At 45.4% G+C, this 21528-nt stretch overlaps 1 protein-coding gene across 1 annotated transcript in view; it reads left to right on the top strand.

Moving 5' to 3' along the window:
* LOC124552629 (protein draper-like) overlaps nucleotides 1-21528 on the top strand; it is a 237919-nt gene that overhangs the window by 16846 nt on the left and 199545 nt on the right. The window contains exon 2 of the mRNA XM_047126954.1: nucleotides 5351-5482. Within this exon, the coding sequence (XP_046982910.1) occupies nucleotides 5379-5482 (104 nt within the window). The 5' untranslated portion in view covers nucleotides 5351-5378. The remainder of the gene's footprint in view (nucleotides 1-5350; nucleotides 5483-21528) is intronic.

Genomic DNA, 21528 nt, shown 5'->3' with positions numbered 1-21528 from the left:
AGTCGAAAGAAGACAGTCGACACGAATGTTACCGATGTGTACTGATGACAATTTCGGAACGTAGCTCAACTTATCTTGGTGTGTGCTGCGCTCTCGCGGACACACACACACACACACACACACACACACACACAGTACCTCATCCCAGGCCCCCGCCCATTACGCCACGTTGTCTCGGGTGTTCGTGCAGCGGTAGCTTACAGTTACCAGAATGAGATTTTCACTCTGTAACGAATTGTACGCTGATATGAAACTTCCTGGCAGATTAAACTGTGTGCCGGACCGAGACTCGAACTCGGGATCTTTGCCTTTCGCGAGCAAGTGCTCTACCAACGGCCGGCCGGTGTGGCCGTGCGGTTCTAGGCGCTTCAGTCTGGAACCGCGTGACCGCTACCCGTCGCAGGTTCGAATCCTGCCTGGGGCATGGATGTGTGTGATGTCCTTAGGTTCGTTAGGTTTAAGTAGTTCTAAGTTCTAGGGGACTGATGACCTCAGACGTTAAGACCCATAGTGCTCAGAGCCATTTTTTTGCTCTACCAACTGAGCTACCCAAGCACGACTCACACCCCGTCCTCACATACTTCTGCCAGTACCCCACCTTCCAAACTTTACAGAAGCTCTCTCTCCTGAGAACCTTGCAGAACTAGCACGGGGCGTGATTTTGCCGGCACGGTAGCTCAGCGTGTTCGGTCAGAGGGTTGCGTACCCTCTGTAATAAAAAAAATAAAAATAAAAAAAATCTGAGTTAATCGATCATCAACGAACTTAATCGGATGTCTTACGACGTCCGCCCCGAGCAGATACAACGAACAAAAGCGAACAAAATGAGACTCCGTGCCGGCCGCGGTGGTCTCGCGGTTCTAGGCGCGCAGTCCGGAACCTCGCGACTGCTACGGTCGCAGGTTCGAATCCTGCCTCGGGCATGGATGTGTGTGATGTCCTTAGGTTAGTTAGGTTTAAGTAGTTCTAAGTTCCCGGGGACTGATGACCACAGCTGTTAAGTCCCATAGTGCTCAGAGCCATTTGAACCATTAGAGACTCCGCTGCAGAGTGAAAATCTCATTCTGGAAACATCCCCCAGGCTGTGGGTCACAAGGAGACGGCACGATCGTGGGGTCGGGGATTTGTCCGAAATTTTGTGTGGTGAAAGAAGACCCCTAACACCTCACGTGGTTAAAGTATTAGGACGCACTACTCGGAAAATCCCGGGAAAAATCGATCCAAAGTTTCTTAGGTGTCATATGAGTATAAAATGTTAGTGAATTGCCGAGCCGCCGTCTGTCCTAGATGTTTAGGGCTCGGACTTTTACGCCAGAGGTCTCGGGTTCGATTCCTCTCCCGGCACTTTTCTTCTGTTTCATTTTCTTTTGTTATTCCACCAATTATTTAGAAAGTTTCCCAAACCTACATTATCTTTAACAAATTAGTTACATTATTGAATAAAAATTATTTTCTTTATGTCCAACAACACAATTCATGGCGGTGGGTTTTTCATTTTTCATTGTAAAGTACATGAGGGGAAAACATTGGGTTTTTAATCAGAACAACAAAGTCGATTGGGAAACACTCAATTTTTATACATATAATAATTATAAACAAGAACCACAGTGGTAATTATCGTAAAAACAAACAAAGCAATAATTTTTGCGACATCTTGCTCAGCATATAAAAGCGGATTTTTTTACAATCACAGGGCGTTTGCAATAAATCTGTACAAAAACATGCCCCATGAACATTTACGAAAATGTTTTGAGTTTCTGATAATTTTGAGGCAAACCAGGAATATTGAATCATGTCTCGGAATATTGGTGACGACAATTGATGGTGAATTATAGAATGAATTTTTATGCAATCTTCCCAGAAATTAATTTTACGATTCTCCTGTAATAATGCGCTGCAATTTTGCAAGCAACAGAACAAAAAAAAAATTGCTGGAGTAGGATTCGAACCCGAGACCTCTGGCGTAATGGTCCAAGCGCTAACCATGTAGGCCAAACGGCGACTCGGGAATGGACTAACGATTTATACTCATACGGCACCTAAGAAACTTTGGATCGACTTTTCTCGGGATTTTCCGGGTAGTGAGTCCTAATGTTTTAACCACGTGAGGTGTTAGGGGTCCTCTTTCACCACACAAAATTTCGGACAAATCCCCGACCCCACGGTCGTGCCGTCTCCTTGTAAACCGTCTCCGCAATATCCTTTCTTTCAGGAGTGTTAGTTCTGCAAGGTTCGCAGGAGAGTTTCTGTAAAGTTTGGAAGGTAGGAGACGAGGTACTAGCAGAAGTAAAGCTATGTGGACTGGGCGTGAGTCGTGCTTGGGTAGCTCAGTTGGTAGAGCACTTGCCCGCGAAAGGCAAAGGTCCCGAGTTCGAGTCTCGGTCGGGCACACAGTTTTAATCTGCCAGGAAGTTTCAGCTTACAGTTAGGTTGCTGTTTAAAATGAGCTGCCAAAAGTTATGTAGCAATATGCACATACGTAGCGTACGGTGATAAAGGGTAGTGCATTAGCGGAGCTGTCATTTGTACTTAGGTGAATACATGTGAAAAGATTTCCGACGTGATTATGGTCGCATGTCACAAACTACCAGACTTTCGACACGGAATGGGAGTTGGAGCTAGACGCTTGGGACATTCCATTCCGGAGATCGTGACGAATTCATCATTTGCGAGATCCACAGTGTCTAGAGTGTGCCGTGAATACCAAATTTCAGACACTACCTCTCACCGCGGACAATGCAGTGGCTGACGCCGTTCACGTAACAGCCGAGAGTAACGGCGTTTGCATACAGTTATCATTGCTAACATACCAGTGACACTGCATGAAATAACGGCAGAAAACAATGTGGGATGTGCGATGACCGTATACGTTAGGACGGTGCAGTGATATTCGACGTTAGAGGGCTATAGCAGCAGACGACCGACGCGAGTACCTTTGCTAACAGCGTGACATCGCCTGCAGCACATTTCCTGGTCTCGTGACCATATCGGTTAGACTCTAGACTATTGGTAAACCGTGGCCTCGTCAGATGAGCCCAGATTTCAGTTGGCGAGAGCTGATGATGGGACTCGAGAGTGGTGCAGACCCAACAAAGCCTTGGATTCAGTTTCTCAGGCACTGTGCAAGCTGCTGGTGGCTGCATAATGGTGTGGGCTGTGTTTACATCCAATGAATTGGTCAAATTGAACAGGTCATTGACTGGAAATGGTTATGTTTCGCTACTTGGAGACAACTTGCAGCCATTCATGTCCCCAAACAACGATGTCATGTTATTGGACCACGTCATTCGGAATTGGTTTGAAGAACATTGTGGACAATTCGAGCCAATGATCTGGCCACTCAGATCGCCCGATATGAATCCCATGGAACATTTATGGGACATAATGGAGCGGTCAGTTTGTGCAGAAAATCCTGCACTCGGAACACTTGCGCAATTATGGACAGCTTTAGAGGTTGTTGTTGATGTTGTGGTCTTCAGTCCTGAGACTGGTTTGATGCAGCTCTCCATGCTACTCTATCCATTGCAAGCTTCATCTCCCAGTACCTACTGCAACCTACATCCTTCTGAATCTGCTTAGTATATTCCTCTCTTGCTCTCCCTCTACAATTTTTACCCTCCACTCTGCCCTCCAATGCTAAATTGGTGATCCATTGATGCCTCAGAACGTGTCCTACCAACCGATCCCTTCTTCTGGTCAAGTTGTGCCACAAACTCCTCTTCTCCCTAATTCTATTCAATACTTACTCATTAGTTATGTGATCTACCCATCTAATCTTCAGCATTCTTCTGTAGCACCACATTTCGAAAGCTTCTATTCTCTTCTTGTCCAAACTATTTATCGTCCATGTTTTACTTCCATACATGGCTACACTCCATACAAATACTTTCAGAAATGACTTCTTGACACTTAAATCTATACTCGATGTTAACAAATTTCTCTTCTTCAGGAACGCTTTCCTTGCCATTGCCAATCTGCATTTTATATCCTCTCTACTTCGACCATCATGAATTGTTTTGCTCCCCAAATAGCAAAATTCCTTTACTACTTTAAGTGTCTCATTTCCTAATCTAATTCCTTCAGCATCACCCAACTTAATTCGACTACATTCCATTATCCTCGTTTTGCTTTTGTTGATGTTCATCTTATATCCTCCTTTCAAGACACTGTCCATTCCGTTCAACTGCTCTTCCAAGTCCTTTGCTGTCTCTGACAGAATTACAATGTCATCGGCGAACCTCAACGCTTTTATTTCTTTTCTATGGACTGTAATACCTACTCCGAATTTTTCTTTTGTTTCCTTTACTGCTTGCTCAATATACAGATTGAATAGGTAGCATGGCTCAATATTGCTGCAGGGGAGCTTCAACGAGTCTATACCATGTCGAGTCGATCAATAGGTGGTCCATCACGAAATTGGGAGGTACCCCATGACTTTTGTAACCTCAGTGTAATAACCGTATACGTTTTCAAATCTCAAGTTGTAAGGGTCCGTAGGCCCTTACTATAAGTTTGCACTCGGCACAGGTCGATAGGGCAAACAATCGATAGTGTCGTGTTGCGAGAGCGAGTGTAGAGTTGAGTCAGTCAGTTCCCAGGTTGCGGGCCGAGCCGTGTGGAGGCCTGTTGCTTAATGCAAGGCTTTACCGACAGAGGGAGTGGCCATCGCCGCGGTTTAACCCCTTTGTGTTAGAATTATACGGGGAAAGTGAAAAAATTATAATTACGAGAGTGAACAGTGATATTTCTGTGGCGATATTTTTGGTTTCGCGTCTACCGCGCCGGCATCATTTGGATTGCAGTGTTGGATTGCAGTGTTGGATTGCAGTGATTGTATTTAGCGTGTGACGATAATGAATAACGAAGAAACCTGTGCTGAGATTAGCCGTAATTAAATATGTATGACGAAGGCAGTGGCTGTCTCCTTCTTTTGGTGTTTTTGAGATGAATGTAGGTTCTTGATTAGTGAAGCTGTGTTGTTATTCTTCTTGTTACCAGACATTTCATTATTACAGCATTTGAGAAGGACAAAATGGAATGTAACAACTCCGTAGCAGTCAAATCCGATTGCCAGCCCCATTAGGTACACGGTCGCATTAATTAATAATTATTTTGGGCTGCTATTGCCATCAGATCCGGATCGGGTCGAAATACGTAAATCGGAGGTGTTACAAAGTTCTGACTTGCCAGTGAGTTAAAAAAAAGTATCCATGGGAGGAGCCGAAACGCCTTTCCGGCCGTAATTGAGCTCTTGGATATGTTGTTCCATATCCCATTTTGTCCTGTCAGAGGCGGTGTGCATGTACTTCGGTAACTGTCTTTCAACATCTACCCAGTTTGCGTTCTTTAGTTTCAGGAGACGGGGCAACGGCAGCAATATGTTTCCAGCGACGGCCGCGACGTTAGTGGTGGCGCTGGTGTGCGTCATAGCGGCTCCTGCGTCCGGCCTAGAGGGACCAAACGTGTGCGTGCGGGACGAGCCGTGAGTACACTCGGTAGTAGTGTAAGGCAGCTACACTAACTACACTGCCTTCGTCGTAAGAATAAACCTGACGTAAACATTACACTATGTATACTTCCGCGTTTACTGGAATCTCGCTGGATTTCGTTCCACGTGGAGCGCAAACGAAGCTGTCTCGAGTACAGTCAAGTACGATAATAAGGATACGTTTTACGCTGTGCATTACGCACACATCGACTCAGCAATAATACGTTGCAACAGCTATACGGCGCATTTAACTTTGCAAGAACCCTCCGCTCCTACTAAACCTTCAGAAATGACTCAGTTCAGCCGGTGAATCCATAAATGGCGCTATAAGACGCGTAAAGTATAACTGGCCGCCCTTACCCATCCGAGTTTCGCAATAATTAAGCCAGTCCGTCCTTGATCTGATTTAGTGAGCTGCCACACAAATTCTTCCTACCTATTAAGTGGAGATGCTCTCGTAGTTTGTCTAGTTACAGAACCGTAGCAGAGCCGTCGGATCCTGAAAATGTTAATACTATTGTCTAAGTTTTACATAATGAAGCGGAAAGAAGTTTTTCGTGCACATAATTTTTACATGGGATGCCATTATTGTGGATTTTATTTAAGAAACACAATAAAATGAACTTCTTCACTCTAACCTAACTATTAATGGCACAAGAGCGTGGTCTACCGCATGAATAGATCGAAACGCATCCTATCGACTGTGGGGCGGCGGTTGAGTTTGTAAAAATAATTTGCTGCATAAATGCTTGCATGTAGAATCAGTTTCTAGCTTTTTGAATGTTGTTAATGCTGTCTTTCGCCGTTCTCAACACTGGCTCTCTATTTACTTCTTGGCACCCAGAAAGTGATTTAATAAAACATGGAGCCAGTATCTAGAGATCCTAGTGCCCACTTCAATTGAGATACCATTATAGCTGCAGCTTATAGCTCTGAGGAATTAGGATATTGTCCGGGATTTCTAATCAAAAACGGTTTTCCAAAATAGTTGAGTATATTCTGAAATTCACTGATAAAAAAAAAACACAAGTATCCCTACAACCTAACTAACAGAGCAGTTCAGAGTCTAATGCGCTGATGCAACTATAAATGTCCGAATTAAATGTGAAAAAGAATGCTCGCCATAATTTGACGAAAATATTTCATCAAACGCCACGCTAAATATTTGGTAGAATGTCTGTCTCGCGACGGCACGTGAAAATACGACAATACGCAAACTGAAGCTAGATAATGAAAATCATTCCAGAATTAACACTTCACATAAAATGTTTTCATGTCCCGCGTATCTCTAGTAACTTAATACGGCACCCGAGGCTGTTTGTAGCAGATACACTGATGCGACGCGACTACCGACACAGATGGCGTGTCATTCAGCGTCTGGAGAGAACTAGGGCCTTCCTTCCTCGCGCAGCGTTCTTATATATAAAGCCGCGGTGCGGACGGCTGAGGGAACGCCTGATCAAATCCGCTCTCCCGACCAGCCGCTGGGCTAGCAACGCACCACTTCAAGTTACATAACAATTTATAGCCTCTCCTGCTGATGGCCGAGGAAGCTCTTAATTCAAACGTGCATTCAGCACGCAGGCAAGCATTGATAATAAAATTTTGACGTGGCCAAGCCAAATATCTTGGGCGAGAGAATCAATTAAACTACACTGCACGCAGCAGATGAGCTCTGAACTGTCCCTTTTGAGATCCGCTATCGCTATAATTTCATAGGTATTCAAAAGAAACTTTTCACATTTTCATAGTCATAGCGGACCTCCAACCTATTTAAATCTAAACATCCTAGCCTTATTTATTAACCTACTTAATCTATCTTGCTTCCTTCAGTTTTGAGACGAAAACCAGAAAATCATGAATTTCCATTAAAGTCTTAATTTGTGAAATCCGAAGTACTGTTTTTATTAAATCATTATGAAAGATGAATCTAAATATAAATTTTGAAGTCTCTAGCTCTTTTCTGTTGCGCCAATGATTTTTTTAGGAAAACGTCCAAATTTCGAAAATGGCTGAAGTTATCGAACTGATATTTAACACACATTAATTTAGTATTATTTCTGACATGCTAGAAAAGTTTTAGGTCATTTGCTTGATTTTTAAAGTATTGCGCAACATTTATGACGTCAGAGCTAGTTACAGCAGACTGGCTGGCACACAATGGAAACTGATGTGAATTTACTACAGCGTGAGTAGGCTGCTTCCCTACACGACGAGTGCTCACTGTGCCGCACAACCTGTAACTTGAGCGTGCAATCGGTATATCTCGTAGAAGATGGTACCTCTTCGGTTATGCCAAAGTTATTAATTTACTCATTGATATCGACATTTACTGGCATTGTAAAACTACCGAAAGACAGTATTTGACTCTTAGACTCATCCTATTGTCTGACTGGCAAAAGGCAACTTTTGTTAGCAAATATTCGTTAGCAACACTTACTTGATTCGTGCCAGGATAAATGTACTGGGTGATCAAAAAGTCAGTATAAATTTGAAAACTTAATAAACCACGGAATAATGTAGATAGATAAAATTGACACACATGCTTGGAATGACATGGGGTTCTATTAGAACAAAAGAAAAAAAAAGTTCACAAAATGTCCGACAGATGGCGCTGGACAGCAAAACGCCAGTGACTGTGCATGACAATCGTGTATAAAAGGAGCTGTAATGAGAGAAAGAATCAGATACCTCTGTCCCTCCCGTCACGCCTGGTTTCCAGTACCTGGACAACAATGCACACATGGAACTCAATGCCCCTATCACTACACAGGATCTCATTGCAACACTCCGCACAAAACGCAACACCGCTCCTGGTCACGACCGTGTCACCTACCGCCACCTTCGTGAAGCTCCTGTCTCTTTCCTCTCCACCCTGGCCAGGCTCTGCAATGTAGTCCTGTCCACCGGTTACTACCCCGACCTGTGGAAAACCTCCCGTATCCCGATGTTCCTTAAACCCGGTAAACCGCCGTCCGCCATCTCCTCCCACCATCCCATCAGCCTTACCTCGGTCTTCAGCAAGGTCCTGGAATCTATCCTCACCCGACGCATCCACCAGCATCTCCGCCAGCACCGCCTCCTTCCCATTATTCACTGTGGCTTTCGACCGTCCTGCTCTTCCAATGACCTTCTCCTCCACCTCACTCATCTCCTTTCCGAACAGCCAAATTCCCGTCGCTCCGCAATCTTCCTCTCCCTGGGCCTCCAACGTGCCTATAACCGCGTATGGCATCCCGGTCTCCTTTTCAAGCTCCAAACCTTCGCCCTTCCCATTAACTACGTCCGTCTGATCGGCTCCTTTCTCTCCTACTGTCCTTCCTATGTCACCGTCCATAACACGGATTCCTACACCTTTTTTCCCTCCGCCGGTGTGCCCCAAGGCTCCGTCCTCTCCCCCCTTCTGTACCTTTTGTATACGGCGGACATGCCGCCACCGTCACCCCCCGTCCACCTTCTCCAGTTTGCCGATGACACCGCCTTCCTTGCCCTCGCCCCCACCCTGCAGCGTTCACAACACCTTCTCCAATCCCATCTTGACCGGTTCACCGCTTGGTGCAACCAGTGGTTGCTCAAGATCAATCCCTCCAAAGCCCAGGCGATCATTGTAGGCGAAACCACCCCTTCCTTCTGCCTCCTTGATTTCTATCTCACCATCTATGGCCGTCCTATCGCCCTCACCCCCACCCTTAAGTACCTTTGCGTCACCCTCGACCGTCGCCTCTCCTGGACCCCCCCATCTACGGACAATCCAAGCCAAGGCACGCTCCAGACTCCGTCTCCTCAAGCTCCTTTCCAGCCGTATGTGGGGTCTGGATCCTTCCACCATACTCCACACCCACAAATCCCTTATCCGCCCTATCCTCTGTTGGACGATAGACCCCGTAGTGGCCGACCGAGCACAAGGCGTTCAGGAAGAAATGGACACTTTAGCGGATTCGTCTATGCACGGGGAAGTCAGCGCTCGTGCAGTCACATGTCGCACCGGTATTCCATACACTAGTGTTTGGTTGGCACTGAGGCATACCCTCCGATGCTATCCGTACAAAATCCATCGGCATCATGAACTGTTACCTGGCGATTTAGTGAAGCGGAGGGCATTTGCGGTGTGGACGTTTCAGAAGATGGTGGAAGATGATTGGTTGAGTAGCGTGTTGTGGACCGACGAAGCCCATTTCACGCTCCGAGGGTCTGTCAACGCCCACAACTGCAGAATTTGGCCTACCGAAAATCCTAGAACTGTCGTGGAAACTCCATTGCACGACGAGAAAGTCACGGTATGGGTTGGATTTACCACATCTACCGTTATCGGGCCTTTTTTCTTCGAGGAAATGCCTGATTCTGGTTTTATAACTGCTACCGTAACGGGTGAGAGGTACGCCAATATGTTACAGAATCGCATCATCCCCAGACTGGCTCATAAACACCTGCTGGAACGTATGATGTTTATGCAGGATGGCGCTACACCCAGTATTGCTAGACGTGTGAAAGATCTCTTGCGCGCGCCGTTTGGTAATGATCGTGTGCTCAGCTGCCACTTTCGTCATGCTTGGCCTCCCAGGTCCCCAGACCTCAGTCCGTGCGATTATTGGCTTTGGGGTTACCTGAAGTCGCAAGTGTATCGTGATCGACCGACATCTCTAGGGATGCTGAAAGACAACATCTGATGCCATGCTTTACAGTGCTGTTCACAACTTTATTCCTCGACTACAGCTATTGTTGAGAAATGATGGTGGACATATTGAGCATTTCCTGTAAAGAACATCATCTTCGCTTTGTCTTACTTTGTTATGCTAATTATTGCTATTCTGATCAGATGAAGCGCCATCTGTCGGACATCTTTTGAACTTTTGTATTTTTCAGGTTCTAATAAAACCCCATGTCATTCCAAGCGTGTGTGTCAATTTGTACCTCTCTATCCACATTATTCCGTGATTTATTCAGTTTTCAAATTTATACTGACTTTTTGATCACCTGGTACTTCCGCTGCATCTCTCTTTGCTGACTCCACGGGAGATTTCTGCATCGGCACCACATCCGACTGGCCCTGAAAGCTCCAGGTGGCCACCGCCTGTGCTAGCCACTGTGGGAACCTAACGCTCGCTCCTTACTCCTTTACGTATGCGAAACCGAAAATGAAATAAAATGCGCCCTATTTGCGAATAACAGGTACCTTGAAACTTCATGGCAGATTAAAACTGTGTGCCCGACCGAGACTCGAATTCGGGACCTTTGCCTCTCGCGGGCAAGTGCTCTACCATCTGAGCTACCGAAGCACGACTCACGCCCCGTCCTCACAGCTTTACTTCTGCCAGTATCTCGTCTCCTACCTTCCCAACTTTACAGAAGCTCTCCTGCGAACCTTGCAGAACTAGCACTCCTGAAAGAAAGGATACTGCGGAGACATGGCTTAGCCACAGCCTGGGGGATGTTTCCAGAATGGGATTTTCACTCTGCCATGAAGTTTCATATCAGCGCACACTCCGCTGCAGAGTGAAAATCTCATTCTGGAAACATCCCCCAGGCTGTGGCTAAGCCATGTCTCCGCAGCATCCTTTCTTTCAGGAGTGCTAGTTCTGCAAGGTTCGCAGGAGAGCTTCTGTAAAGTTTGGAAGGTAGGAGACGAGATACTGGCACAAGTAAAGCTGTGAGGACCGGGCGTGAGTCGTGCTTCGGTAGCTCAGATGGTAGAGCACTTGCCCGCGAGAGGCAAAGGTCCCGAGTTCGAGTCTCGGTCGGGCACACAGCTTTAATCTGCCATGAAGTTTCATATCAGCGCACACTCCGCTGCAGAGTGAAAATCTCATTCTGGAAACAGGTACCTTACTACTTGGACAGCATGGGCCAGCCAGCCAGCTAGCTTGCAATAATGTGGAGCAATTGCAGTTAAGATGTAAATCGATTAGCAGGGAAGCAACATAGCTTCGAATGTCATTTAATTTTTAAACATAATGAAATAACGTAAGGCAAAACTCCAGCAATACGCTTCTTAGGGGATCAGATGGAAAACGTACTTCCTCTCGTTCTTAGCTATCACAGTTGTTCTTGTTGTTCTTGTTGTTGTTGTTTTTGTTGTGGTCTTCAGTCCTGAGACTGGTTTGATGCAGCTGTCCATGCTACTCTATCCTGTGCAAGCTTCTTCATCTCCCAGTACCTACTGCTGCCTACATTTTCTGAATCTGCTTAGTGTATTCATCTCTTGGTCTCCCTCTACTATTTTTACCCTCCACGCTGCCCTCCAATACTAAATTGGTGATCCCTCGATGTCTCAGAACATGTCCTACCAACCGATCCCTTCTTCTAGTCGTGCCACAAACTCCTCTTCTCCCCAATTCTATTCAGTACCTCCTCATTAGTTATGCGGTCTACCCATCTAATCTTCAGCATACTTCTGTAGCACCACATTTTGAAAGCTTCTATTCTCTTCTTGTCTAAACTACTTACCGTCAATGTTTCACTTCCATACATGGCTACACTCCATACAAATACTTTCAGAAATGACTTCCTGACGCTTAAATCTATACTCGATGTTAACAAATTTCTCTTCTTCAGAAACGTTTTCCTTGTAATTGCCAGTCTACGTTTTATATCCTCTCTACTTCAACCATCATCAGTTATTTTGCTCCCCAAATAGCAAAACTCCTTTACTGCTTTAAGTGTCTCATTTCCTAATCTAATTCCCTCAGCGTCGCCCGATTTAATTCGACTACATTCCATTATCCTCGTTGGACAGTGTCTTGAAAGGAGGGCATAAGATGAACATCAACAAAAACTATCACAGTACTGTAATTAAAAACTTAAACACGGGGTAACTTTTCTGCGTGAGCTATGTGTTATTTAAAAGCGCATTGCAGGAATTTCCATCGCGTAAATATTGAACACAGTGGCGGCATTATGAAAGTCATCGTGTGGCAATCCCAGAACGTCTGCATCTGAATCCGAGAACCACATTTCAGTACTGGAACGGTCATCTGATGCGTTACTAACGAGACGAACGACAACAGACTCCATGAAGCGATGCAAGTGCGACATATTCTCCCCCTCTTTCATGAGCCGGTGTTCTGCATGCCGCCAGCGCTCTGGAGTGACGTGTTGAAGCTGTATTCACCGTGGCGCCGACCACGGTCGTCAGGAACCGTCGCCAGAGAGCGCCCGACAACATCGGCCGACAGCTTGCTCACACTGCGTCCGAGCTCCTTCGTCAGTTATTGGTGGGTCAAGGTGGTTAGGTTAGGCTCGAATTTACCGTATTTACTCGAATCTTAGCCGCACTCGAATCTAAACCGCACCTGAAAAATGAGACTCGAAATAAAGGGGGAAAAAAATTCCCGAATCTAAGCCGCACCTGAAATTTGAGACTCGAAATTCAAGGGGAAAGAAAAGTTTTAGGCCGCACCTCCAAATCGAAACAAAGTTGGTCCATTGTGATATGAGACACAATTTAGGTCGAATGAATGACGATACAGCTACAGTAGTTTGGTTCGAGTCGTAAGCTTAGCAGTTAAGCTTTACCAGGTAGCCACTGCTATGCGTCAGGCGCTCCGTCCGTATTTGTACGGGTACCCTTCCTTTTTCACGTGCTTCGTCTGGTTTGAATCGATTGCTTATTTTGCTTTGATCTGATAAGTGCCGTTTTCTTTGTTAGAGGTGTTCACGCCACTCTAAGCTGAAAATGCATTACTGTACTGTGTCATGCATTGTTTGTCGCATTTTGATAATGAGTGTTTACGGCCTGTCGCCACTCGCGGCATGGCTTGCTTTTGTGCGCGCTACCGCCGCTTACAATTAAAAAAAAAAAAAAAAAAAAAAAAAAAGAGAGAGAGAGAGAGAGAGGAATCGTATCATTAGCGAAACAATGGCAAGAGACTGCTATTTGTTGTTAGTTACACTGCTGCTTTCTTTGATAATGAGCAACAAGAACCAAATAATAGACTGCGTATGATAGAACATGTTCTGAACAGGAAATTTTTTTCCGTTTGAAAATCTTTGCGGCCGCTTCTTTAGTACATCAAATTCTGCACAGAAATTAGAGTCATCTTAGATTTAAAAATCTAGTCAGTTGCCGTGCTTCATTTCTGACTGTATCACTATTAGGCATAAGGATAATATGAATATAAACATGACACGATACGCATATTCTTCCGCCTTTGCTGTTGTCTCACTCTAGTTTCGTAGTTTATTAGGCAGACAGGATTTAAATGAGATAGCAGCAAACATGAAACAATACATGGCAAAATGTTTATATTCGTATTATTCTTATGGTGAAGAGAATAGTGCATGTGAATCACATTTCATCAGGCTCCTATTAGCAACCATCTCTTCTCACAGGTAGGAAAAAATTCAGAACGTAGAGTTGGCCATATTGACAAACATTCCAAACAGTCTTGCCAGTCGGATTTTCGTAGTACATTGAAATTCTGCTACATTCGAAGATGAACAACATGGAATTTGTATTTACTTCGTTGGATAATGTATGAAAATGGTCGAAACTCTGGGCAGAGAAAGAAGCTCGTCTTCCACCCTTTTTTTTAAAAAAAGAAATTATTTGTTGACGCAGAGGTTTTGGCGCCAGTGCCTACAAAGCATGCCTGTGTAGCGCTACATATATTCGACGGCAGAAGTTAGTTGTGGCGGCACCTACCAACATTTTTCAGAACTTCCGCTTGCTTTGCACTCGATTCTAAGCCGCAGGCGGTTTTTTGGATTACAAAAACAGGAAAAAAAGTGCGGCTTAGATTCGAGTAAACACGGTATTCTGTGTACGAAGTAGGTTAGATTTTAATCTCCAAGTGTGGGATGGGTACTGCGACACTTCTGTGCTTGGTTACGAGCTATGCAATGCGGCGTTTTCTATTACAAAGATGCCGATTGCACGGAAATAAGCTATATTTGTCTCGAAAAGAACGTGGCGAGCACTGCACACTCTTGTCATCAGGCATTGGAATTAGCAGACAAGTGTTACGAATATACTCTGAAGCGCCAAAGAAACTGGTATAGATACACATATTCAGAGATATGCCTGTATAAGGCAAGTGTCTGGCGCACTTGTTAGATCGATTACTGCTGCTACAGTGGCAGCCTGTCAAGAATTAAGTGAGTTTGAACGTGGTGTTATAGTCGGCGCACGAGCGATGGGGTACAGCATCTCCTAGGTAGCGATGGAGTGGGGATTTTCCCGTACGTCCGTTTCACGAGTGTACCTTGAATATCAGGAAAACATCAAAATCTTCGACATCTCTGCGGCCAGAAAAAGATCCTGCAAGAACGGGACCAATGACGACTGAAGAGAATCGTTCAAAATGACAGAAGTGCAATGCTTCCTCAAATTGCTGCAGATGTCATTGCTGGCTTATCAGCAAGCTTCAGCATGCGAACCATTCAACAAAACATCATCGACACGGGCCTTCGGAACCGAAGGGCCACTCGTGTACGCTTGATCACTGCACGACACAAAGCTTTACTCCTCGCATGGGCCCGTCAACACTGACATTGGATTGTTGACAACTGGAAACATGTTGCCTGATAGGACGAGTCTCGTTTCAAATTGTATCGAGTGGACAGAAATGTACGGGTATGGAGACAGCCTCATGAATCCATGGACCCTGAGTGTCAACAGGGGACTGTTCAAGCTGGTGGAGGATCTGTAATGGTTTGGGGCGTGTACAGTTGGGGTGATAAGAGACCCCTGATACGTCCAGATACGACTGTGACTGGTGACACGCACGTAAGCATTCTGTCTGATCACCTGCATCCATCCATGTCCATTGTGCATTCCGAAGGACTTGGGCAATTACAGCAGGACACTGCGGCACCCCACACCCCAAAATTGCTACGGAGTGGCTCCAGGAACACTCATCTGAGTTTAAACACTTCCGCTGGCCACAAAATTCCCTAGACATCAACGTCATTGAGCATATCTGTGATGCCTTGCAACGTGGTGTTCACTCCCTCGTACTCCTACCGATTTATGGACAGCTCTGCAGGATTCATGGTGTCAGTTCCCTCCAGCACTACTTCAGACACTAGTCGAGTCCATGCCACGTCGAGTTGCGGCACTTCTACATTCTCGCGGGGGCTCTACACGATATTAAGCACGTGTACCAGTTTCTTTGGCTCTTCAGTGTAGTTTCCTTTGGGGGATTTACGCTTGGTTCAGCGATCTCCAGTTTCCTCATCCCATCTAAGAGATAGGTTCTGTCAAACTCTGCAAAATACTCATTGACTGCAACAGCCACTTCCTCATTCGATGAAAATTTCTTCCCAGCAAGACAAGCTTAAAGTTAGGAAACAGGAAGAAGTCACTTCGGGCTAAGCGTCATCAATAGGGTGGACGAGCAACCAATTAAAAGCCCATTGTTAGTTCTGTTGTGTAGGATTGTGCTGTATCGTAGTAAAATAGTACTTTTGTCGTGCCGATCTTGGTTTTTTACTCAGCTAACGAACAATGAAGTCGAGGAGTATGAAAGGGAAGCAGTGGTTGGGAAGGGAGTGAGACAGGGTTGTAGCCTATCCGGGATGTTATTCAATCTGTATATTGAGCAAGCAATAAAGAAAACAAAATAAAAGTACGTAGTAGGTATTAAAATCCACGGAGAAGAAATAAAAACTTTGAGGTTCGCCGATGACATTGTAATTCTGTCAGAGACAGCAAAGGACTTGGAAGAGCCGTTGAACGGAATGGACAGTGTCTTGAAATGAGGGTATAAGATGAACATCAACAAAAGCAAAACGAGGATAATGGAATGTAGTCGAATTAAGTCGGGTGATGCTGAGGGAATTAGATTAGGATATGAGACACTTAAAGTACTAAAGGAATTTTGCTCTTTGGGGAGCAAAATAACTGATGATGATCCAAGTAGAGAGGGTATAAAATGTAGAATGGCAATGGCAAGGAAAGCGTTTCTGAAGAAGAAAAATTTGTTAACATCGAGTATAGATTTAAATGTCAGGAAGTCGTTTCTGAAAGTATTTGTATGGAGTGTAGCCATGTATGGAAGTGAAACGTGGACGATAAATAGTTTAGACAAGAAGAGAATAGAAGCTTTCGAAATGTGGTGCTACAGAAGAATGCTGAAGATTAGATGGGAAGATCACATAACTAATGAGGAGGTATAGAATAGAATAGGGGAGAAGAGGAGCTTATGGCACAACTTGACTAGAAGAAGGGATCGGTTGGGAGGACATGTTCTGAGGCATCAAGGGATCACAAATTTATCATTGGAGGGCAGCGTGGAGGGTAAAAATCGTAGAGGGAGACCAAGAGATGAATACACTAAGCAGATTCAGAGGGATGTAGGTTGCAGTAAGGACTGGGAGATAAAGAAGCTTACACAGGATAGAGTAGCATGGAGACCTGCATCAAACCAGTCTCAGGACTTAAGACCACAACAACAACAACAACATGGTTCTGCCTTTTGCAAATAATCAATGAGGATTATTCCTTGGGAATCCTAAAAACGGTGGCCGTCATCTAGCAGCAGACAGAATGGTTTCTGCCTTATTCGTTGCACTTTTACCAGCCTTTGTCCCTTTTTTAGACTGGAAATTGTTTCATGGGAATTGATATTTCTTTTTAATAAGAAGTATCACAAACCTTGTGCTTATTCACTCCGTTCCCGCCTGATGCAAGCGTCTATTATTTGTTTTAGTTCGGCATTATGTGGGTCTCTTTGATCCAAGAAGCATGTATGACATCTATGTTCTTCTACCAGCGACATTACATCTACAGTACACCTACATACATACTCAACAAGCCAACGAATGGCGCGTGGCGGAGGGTGCCCTGTATCACTAGTAGTCTTTTGCTTTCCTGTCTCACACGCCATTAGAGCGCGGGAAAAACAACAGTCTGTGTGCCTCCGTATGAACCGTAATTTCTTGTGCCTTATCTTCGTGGTCCTTACGCGCAATGTATTTTGGCGGCGGTAGAATCTTTTGGCAGTCAGCTTCAAATGCCAGTTCACTAAATTTTCCTAGTAATGTTTCTCGGAAGGAACGTCGTCCTCCCTTCAGATACTCGCATTTGAGTTTTGGAAGCACCTCCGTAACACTTACGTGTTCTTCGAACCTACTGGTAACAAATCTGGCAGCTCATCTCTGAAATGGTTTGATTTGTTCCTTCAATCCGCCCTATCGACCAGTATTCAAGAATAGGTTGCATGAGCATATGCTATTTCCTTTATAAATGAAGCGCACTTTCCTGAAATTCTCCCTACAAACTGAAGTCACCCATTCGCCTTTCCGACCATAATTCTAATACGTTCGTTCCATTTCATATTGCCTTGTAACGTCACACCCAGATATTTAAACGACGTGACTGTGTCAAGCAAGACACTACTAACGCTGTATCCAAACATTACGGGTCTGTTTATCCTACTCATCCGCATTAACTTATATTTTCCCACGTTACAGCTAGTTGCCATTCATTCATCATACCATCTGGAAATTTTGTCTAAGTATCTTGTATCTTTCTACAGCCGCTAAACTTCGACACCTTATCGTACACCACAGCATCATTAGCAAACAACTACAGATTGCTAACCACTCTGTCCGCCAAATCATTTATGTATACAGGGTGTTACAAAAAGGCACGGCCAAACTTTCAGGAAACATTCCGCACACACAAAGAAAGAAAATATGTTACGTGGACATGTGTCCGGAAACGCTTACTTTCCATGTTAGAGCTCATTTTATTACTTCTCTTCAAATCACATTAATCATGGAATGGAAACACACAGCAACAGAACGTACCAGCGTGACTTCAAACACTTTGTTACAGAAAATGTTCAAAATGTCCTCCGTTAGCGAGGATACACGCATCCACCCTCCGTCACATGGAATCCCTGATGCGCTGATGCAGCCCTGGAGAATGGCGTATTGTATCACAGCCGTCCACAATACGAGCACGAAGAGTCTCTACATTTGGTACCAGGGTTGCGTAGAAAAGAGCTTTCAAATGCCCCCACAAATGAAAGTCAAGAGGGTTGAGGTCAGGAGAGCGTGGAGGCCATGGAATTGGTCCGCCTCTACCAATCCATCGGTCACCGAATCTGTTGTTGAGAAGCGTACGTACACTTCGACTGAAATGTGCAGGAGCTCCATCGTGCATGAACCACATGTTGTGTCGTACTTGTAAAGGCACATGCTCTAGCAGCACAGGTAGAGTATGCCACATGAAATCATGATAACGTGCTCCATTGAGCGTAGGTGGAAGAACATGGGGCCCAATCAAGACATCACCAACAATGCCTGCCCGAACGTTCACAGAAAATCTGTGTTGATGACGTGATTGCACAATTGCGTGCGGATTCTCGTCAGCCCACACATGTTGATTGTGAAAATTTACAATTTGATCACGTTGGAATGAAGCCTCAACCGTAAAGAGAACATTTGCACTGAAATGAGGATTGACACATTGTTGGATGAACCATTCGCAGAAGTGTACCCGTGGAGGCCAATCAGCTGCTGATAGTGCCTGCACACGCTGTACATGGTACGGAAACAACTGGTTCTCCCGTAGCACTCTCCATACAGTGACGTGGTCAACGTTACCTTGTACAGCAGCAACTTCTCTGACGCTGACATTAGGGTTATCGTCAACTGCACGAAGAATTGCCTCGTCCATTGCATGTGTCCTCGTCGTTCTAGGGCTTCCCCAGTCGCGAGTCATAGGCTGAAATCTTCCGTGCTCCCTAAGACGCCGATCAATTGCTTCGAACGTCTTCCTGTCGGGACACCTTCGTTCTGGAAATCTGTCTCGATACAAACGTACCGCGCCACGGCTGTTGCCCCGTGCTAATCCATAAATCAAATGGGCATCTGCCAACTCCGCATTTGTGAACATAGCACTGACTGCAAAACCACGTTCGTGATGAACGCTAACCTGTTTATGCTACGTACTGATGTGCTTGATGCTTGTTCTGTAGAGCAATGAGTCGCATGTCAACACAAGCACCGAAGTAAACATTACCTTCCTTCAATTGGGCCAACTGGCGGTGAATCGAGGAAGTACAGTACATACTGACGAGACTAAAATGAGCTCTAAGATGGAAATTAAGCGTTTCCGGACACATGTCCACATAACATCTTTTCTTTATTTGTGTGTGAGGAATGTTTCCTGAAAGTTTGGCCGTACCTTTTTGTAACACCCTGTATAGAGAACAGCGGTGGTCTTATCACACTTCCCTGGGGGACCCTGACGATACGCTTGTCTCTGATGATGGACACTCACCGTCCAGGACAACATAGTGAGTTCTGTTACTTAAGGCATACTCCACATGCTCGTACCTTCGTTAACAGCCTCCAGTGGGGCACAGTGTCGAATGCTTTCCGGAAATTTAGAAATATGGAATCTGTCTGTCTGTCCTTCATTCATAGTTAACAGTATAACATGTGAGAGAAGGCCAAGCTGAGATTCGCACGACGGTTACTAAAACTATGCTGATTCGTGGACATAAGCTTCTCGCTCTCAAGAAAAGTTGTTATATGGAACTAAGACCATGTTCTAGGATTGTGCAGCAAACCGAAGTTAGGTTTAGTCGTTTGTAATTTTGCAACTGGGATTCCATCCGGACCTCGTGATTTGCTTTCAGCTCTTCCAGTTGTCCTCCTACGCCAGGCATGCTTACATCTACATCTACATGGACACACTGCAAATCACATTTAAGTGCCTGGCAGAGGGTTCATCGAACCACCTTCACAATTCTCTATTATTCCAATCTCGTATAGCGCGCGGAAAGAACGAACACCTGTATCTTTCCGTACGAGCTCTGATTTCCCTTATTTTATCAAGGTGGTCGTTCCTCCCTATGTAGATCGGTGTCAACAAAATATTTTCGCATTCGGAGGAGAATGTTGGTGATTGGAATTTCGTCGCAACGAAAAACGCCTCTCTTTTAACGATTTCCAGCCCAAATCCTGTATCATTTCTGTGACACTCTGTCCCATATTTCGCGATAATAAAAACGTGCTGCTATTCTTTGAACTTTTTCGATGTACTCCGTCAGTCCTATCTGGTAAGGATTCCACACCGCGCAGTAGTATTCTAAAAGAGGACGGACAAGCTTACTGTAGGCAGTCTCCTTAGTAGGTCTGTTACATTTTCTAAGCGTCCTGCCAATAAAACGCAGCCTTTGGTTAGCCTTCCCCACAACATTTTCTGTGTGTTCCTTGTAATTTAAGTTGTTCGTAACTGTAATACCTAGGTATTTAATTGAACTTACGGCTTTTAGATTAGACTGGTTTATCGTGTAACCGAACTTTAACGAGTTACTTTTAGCACTCATGTGGATGATCTCACACTTTTCGTTATTCAGAGTCAACTGCCACTTTTCGCAGCGTCATCTGCAAACAACCGAACACGTCTGCCGTCCGCTGTGGCCGAGTGATTCTAGGTGCTTCAGTCTGAAACCGCGCGACCGCTACGGTCGCAGGTTCGAATCCTGCCTCGGGCATGGATGTGTGTGATGTCCTTAGGTTAGTTACATTGAAGTACACTCCTGGAAATGGAAAAAAGAACACATTGACACCGGTGTGTCAGACCCACCATACTTGCTCCGGACACTGCGAGAGGGCTGTACAAGCAATGATCACACGCACGGCACAGCGGACACACCAGGAACCGCGGTGTTGGCCGTCGAATGGCGCTAGCTGCGCAGCATTTGTGCACCGCCGCCGTCAGTGTCAGCCAGTTTGCCGTGGCATACGGAGCTCCATCGCAGTCTTTAACACTGGTAGCATGCCGCGACAGCGTGGACGTGAACCGTATGTGCAGTTGACGGACTTTGAGCGAGGGCGTATAGTGGGCATGCGGGAGGCCGGGTGGACGTACCGCCGAATTGCTCAACACGTGGGGCGTGAGGTCTCCACAGTACATCGATGTTGTCGCCAATGGTCGGCGGAAGGTGCACGTGCCCGTCGACCAGGGACCAGACCGCAGCGACGCACGGATGCACGCCAAGACCGTAGGATCCTACGCAGTGCCGTAGGGGACCGCACCGCCACTTCCCAGCAAATTAGGGACACTGTTGCTCCTGGGGTAT

This window comes from Schistocerca americana, chromosome 10, assembly GCF_021461395.2.
Source record: "Schistocerca americana isolate TAMUIC-IGC-003095 chromosome 10, iqSchAmer2.1, whole genome shotgun sequence".
NCBI lineage: Eukaryota > Metazoa > Arthropoda > Insecta > Orthoptera > Acrididae > Schistocerca > Schistocerca americana.
This window is presented reverse-complemented; position numbering and strand designations above follow the sequence as displayed.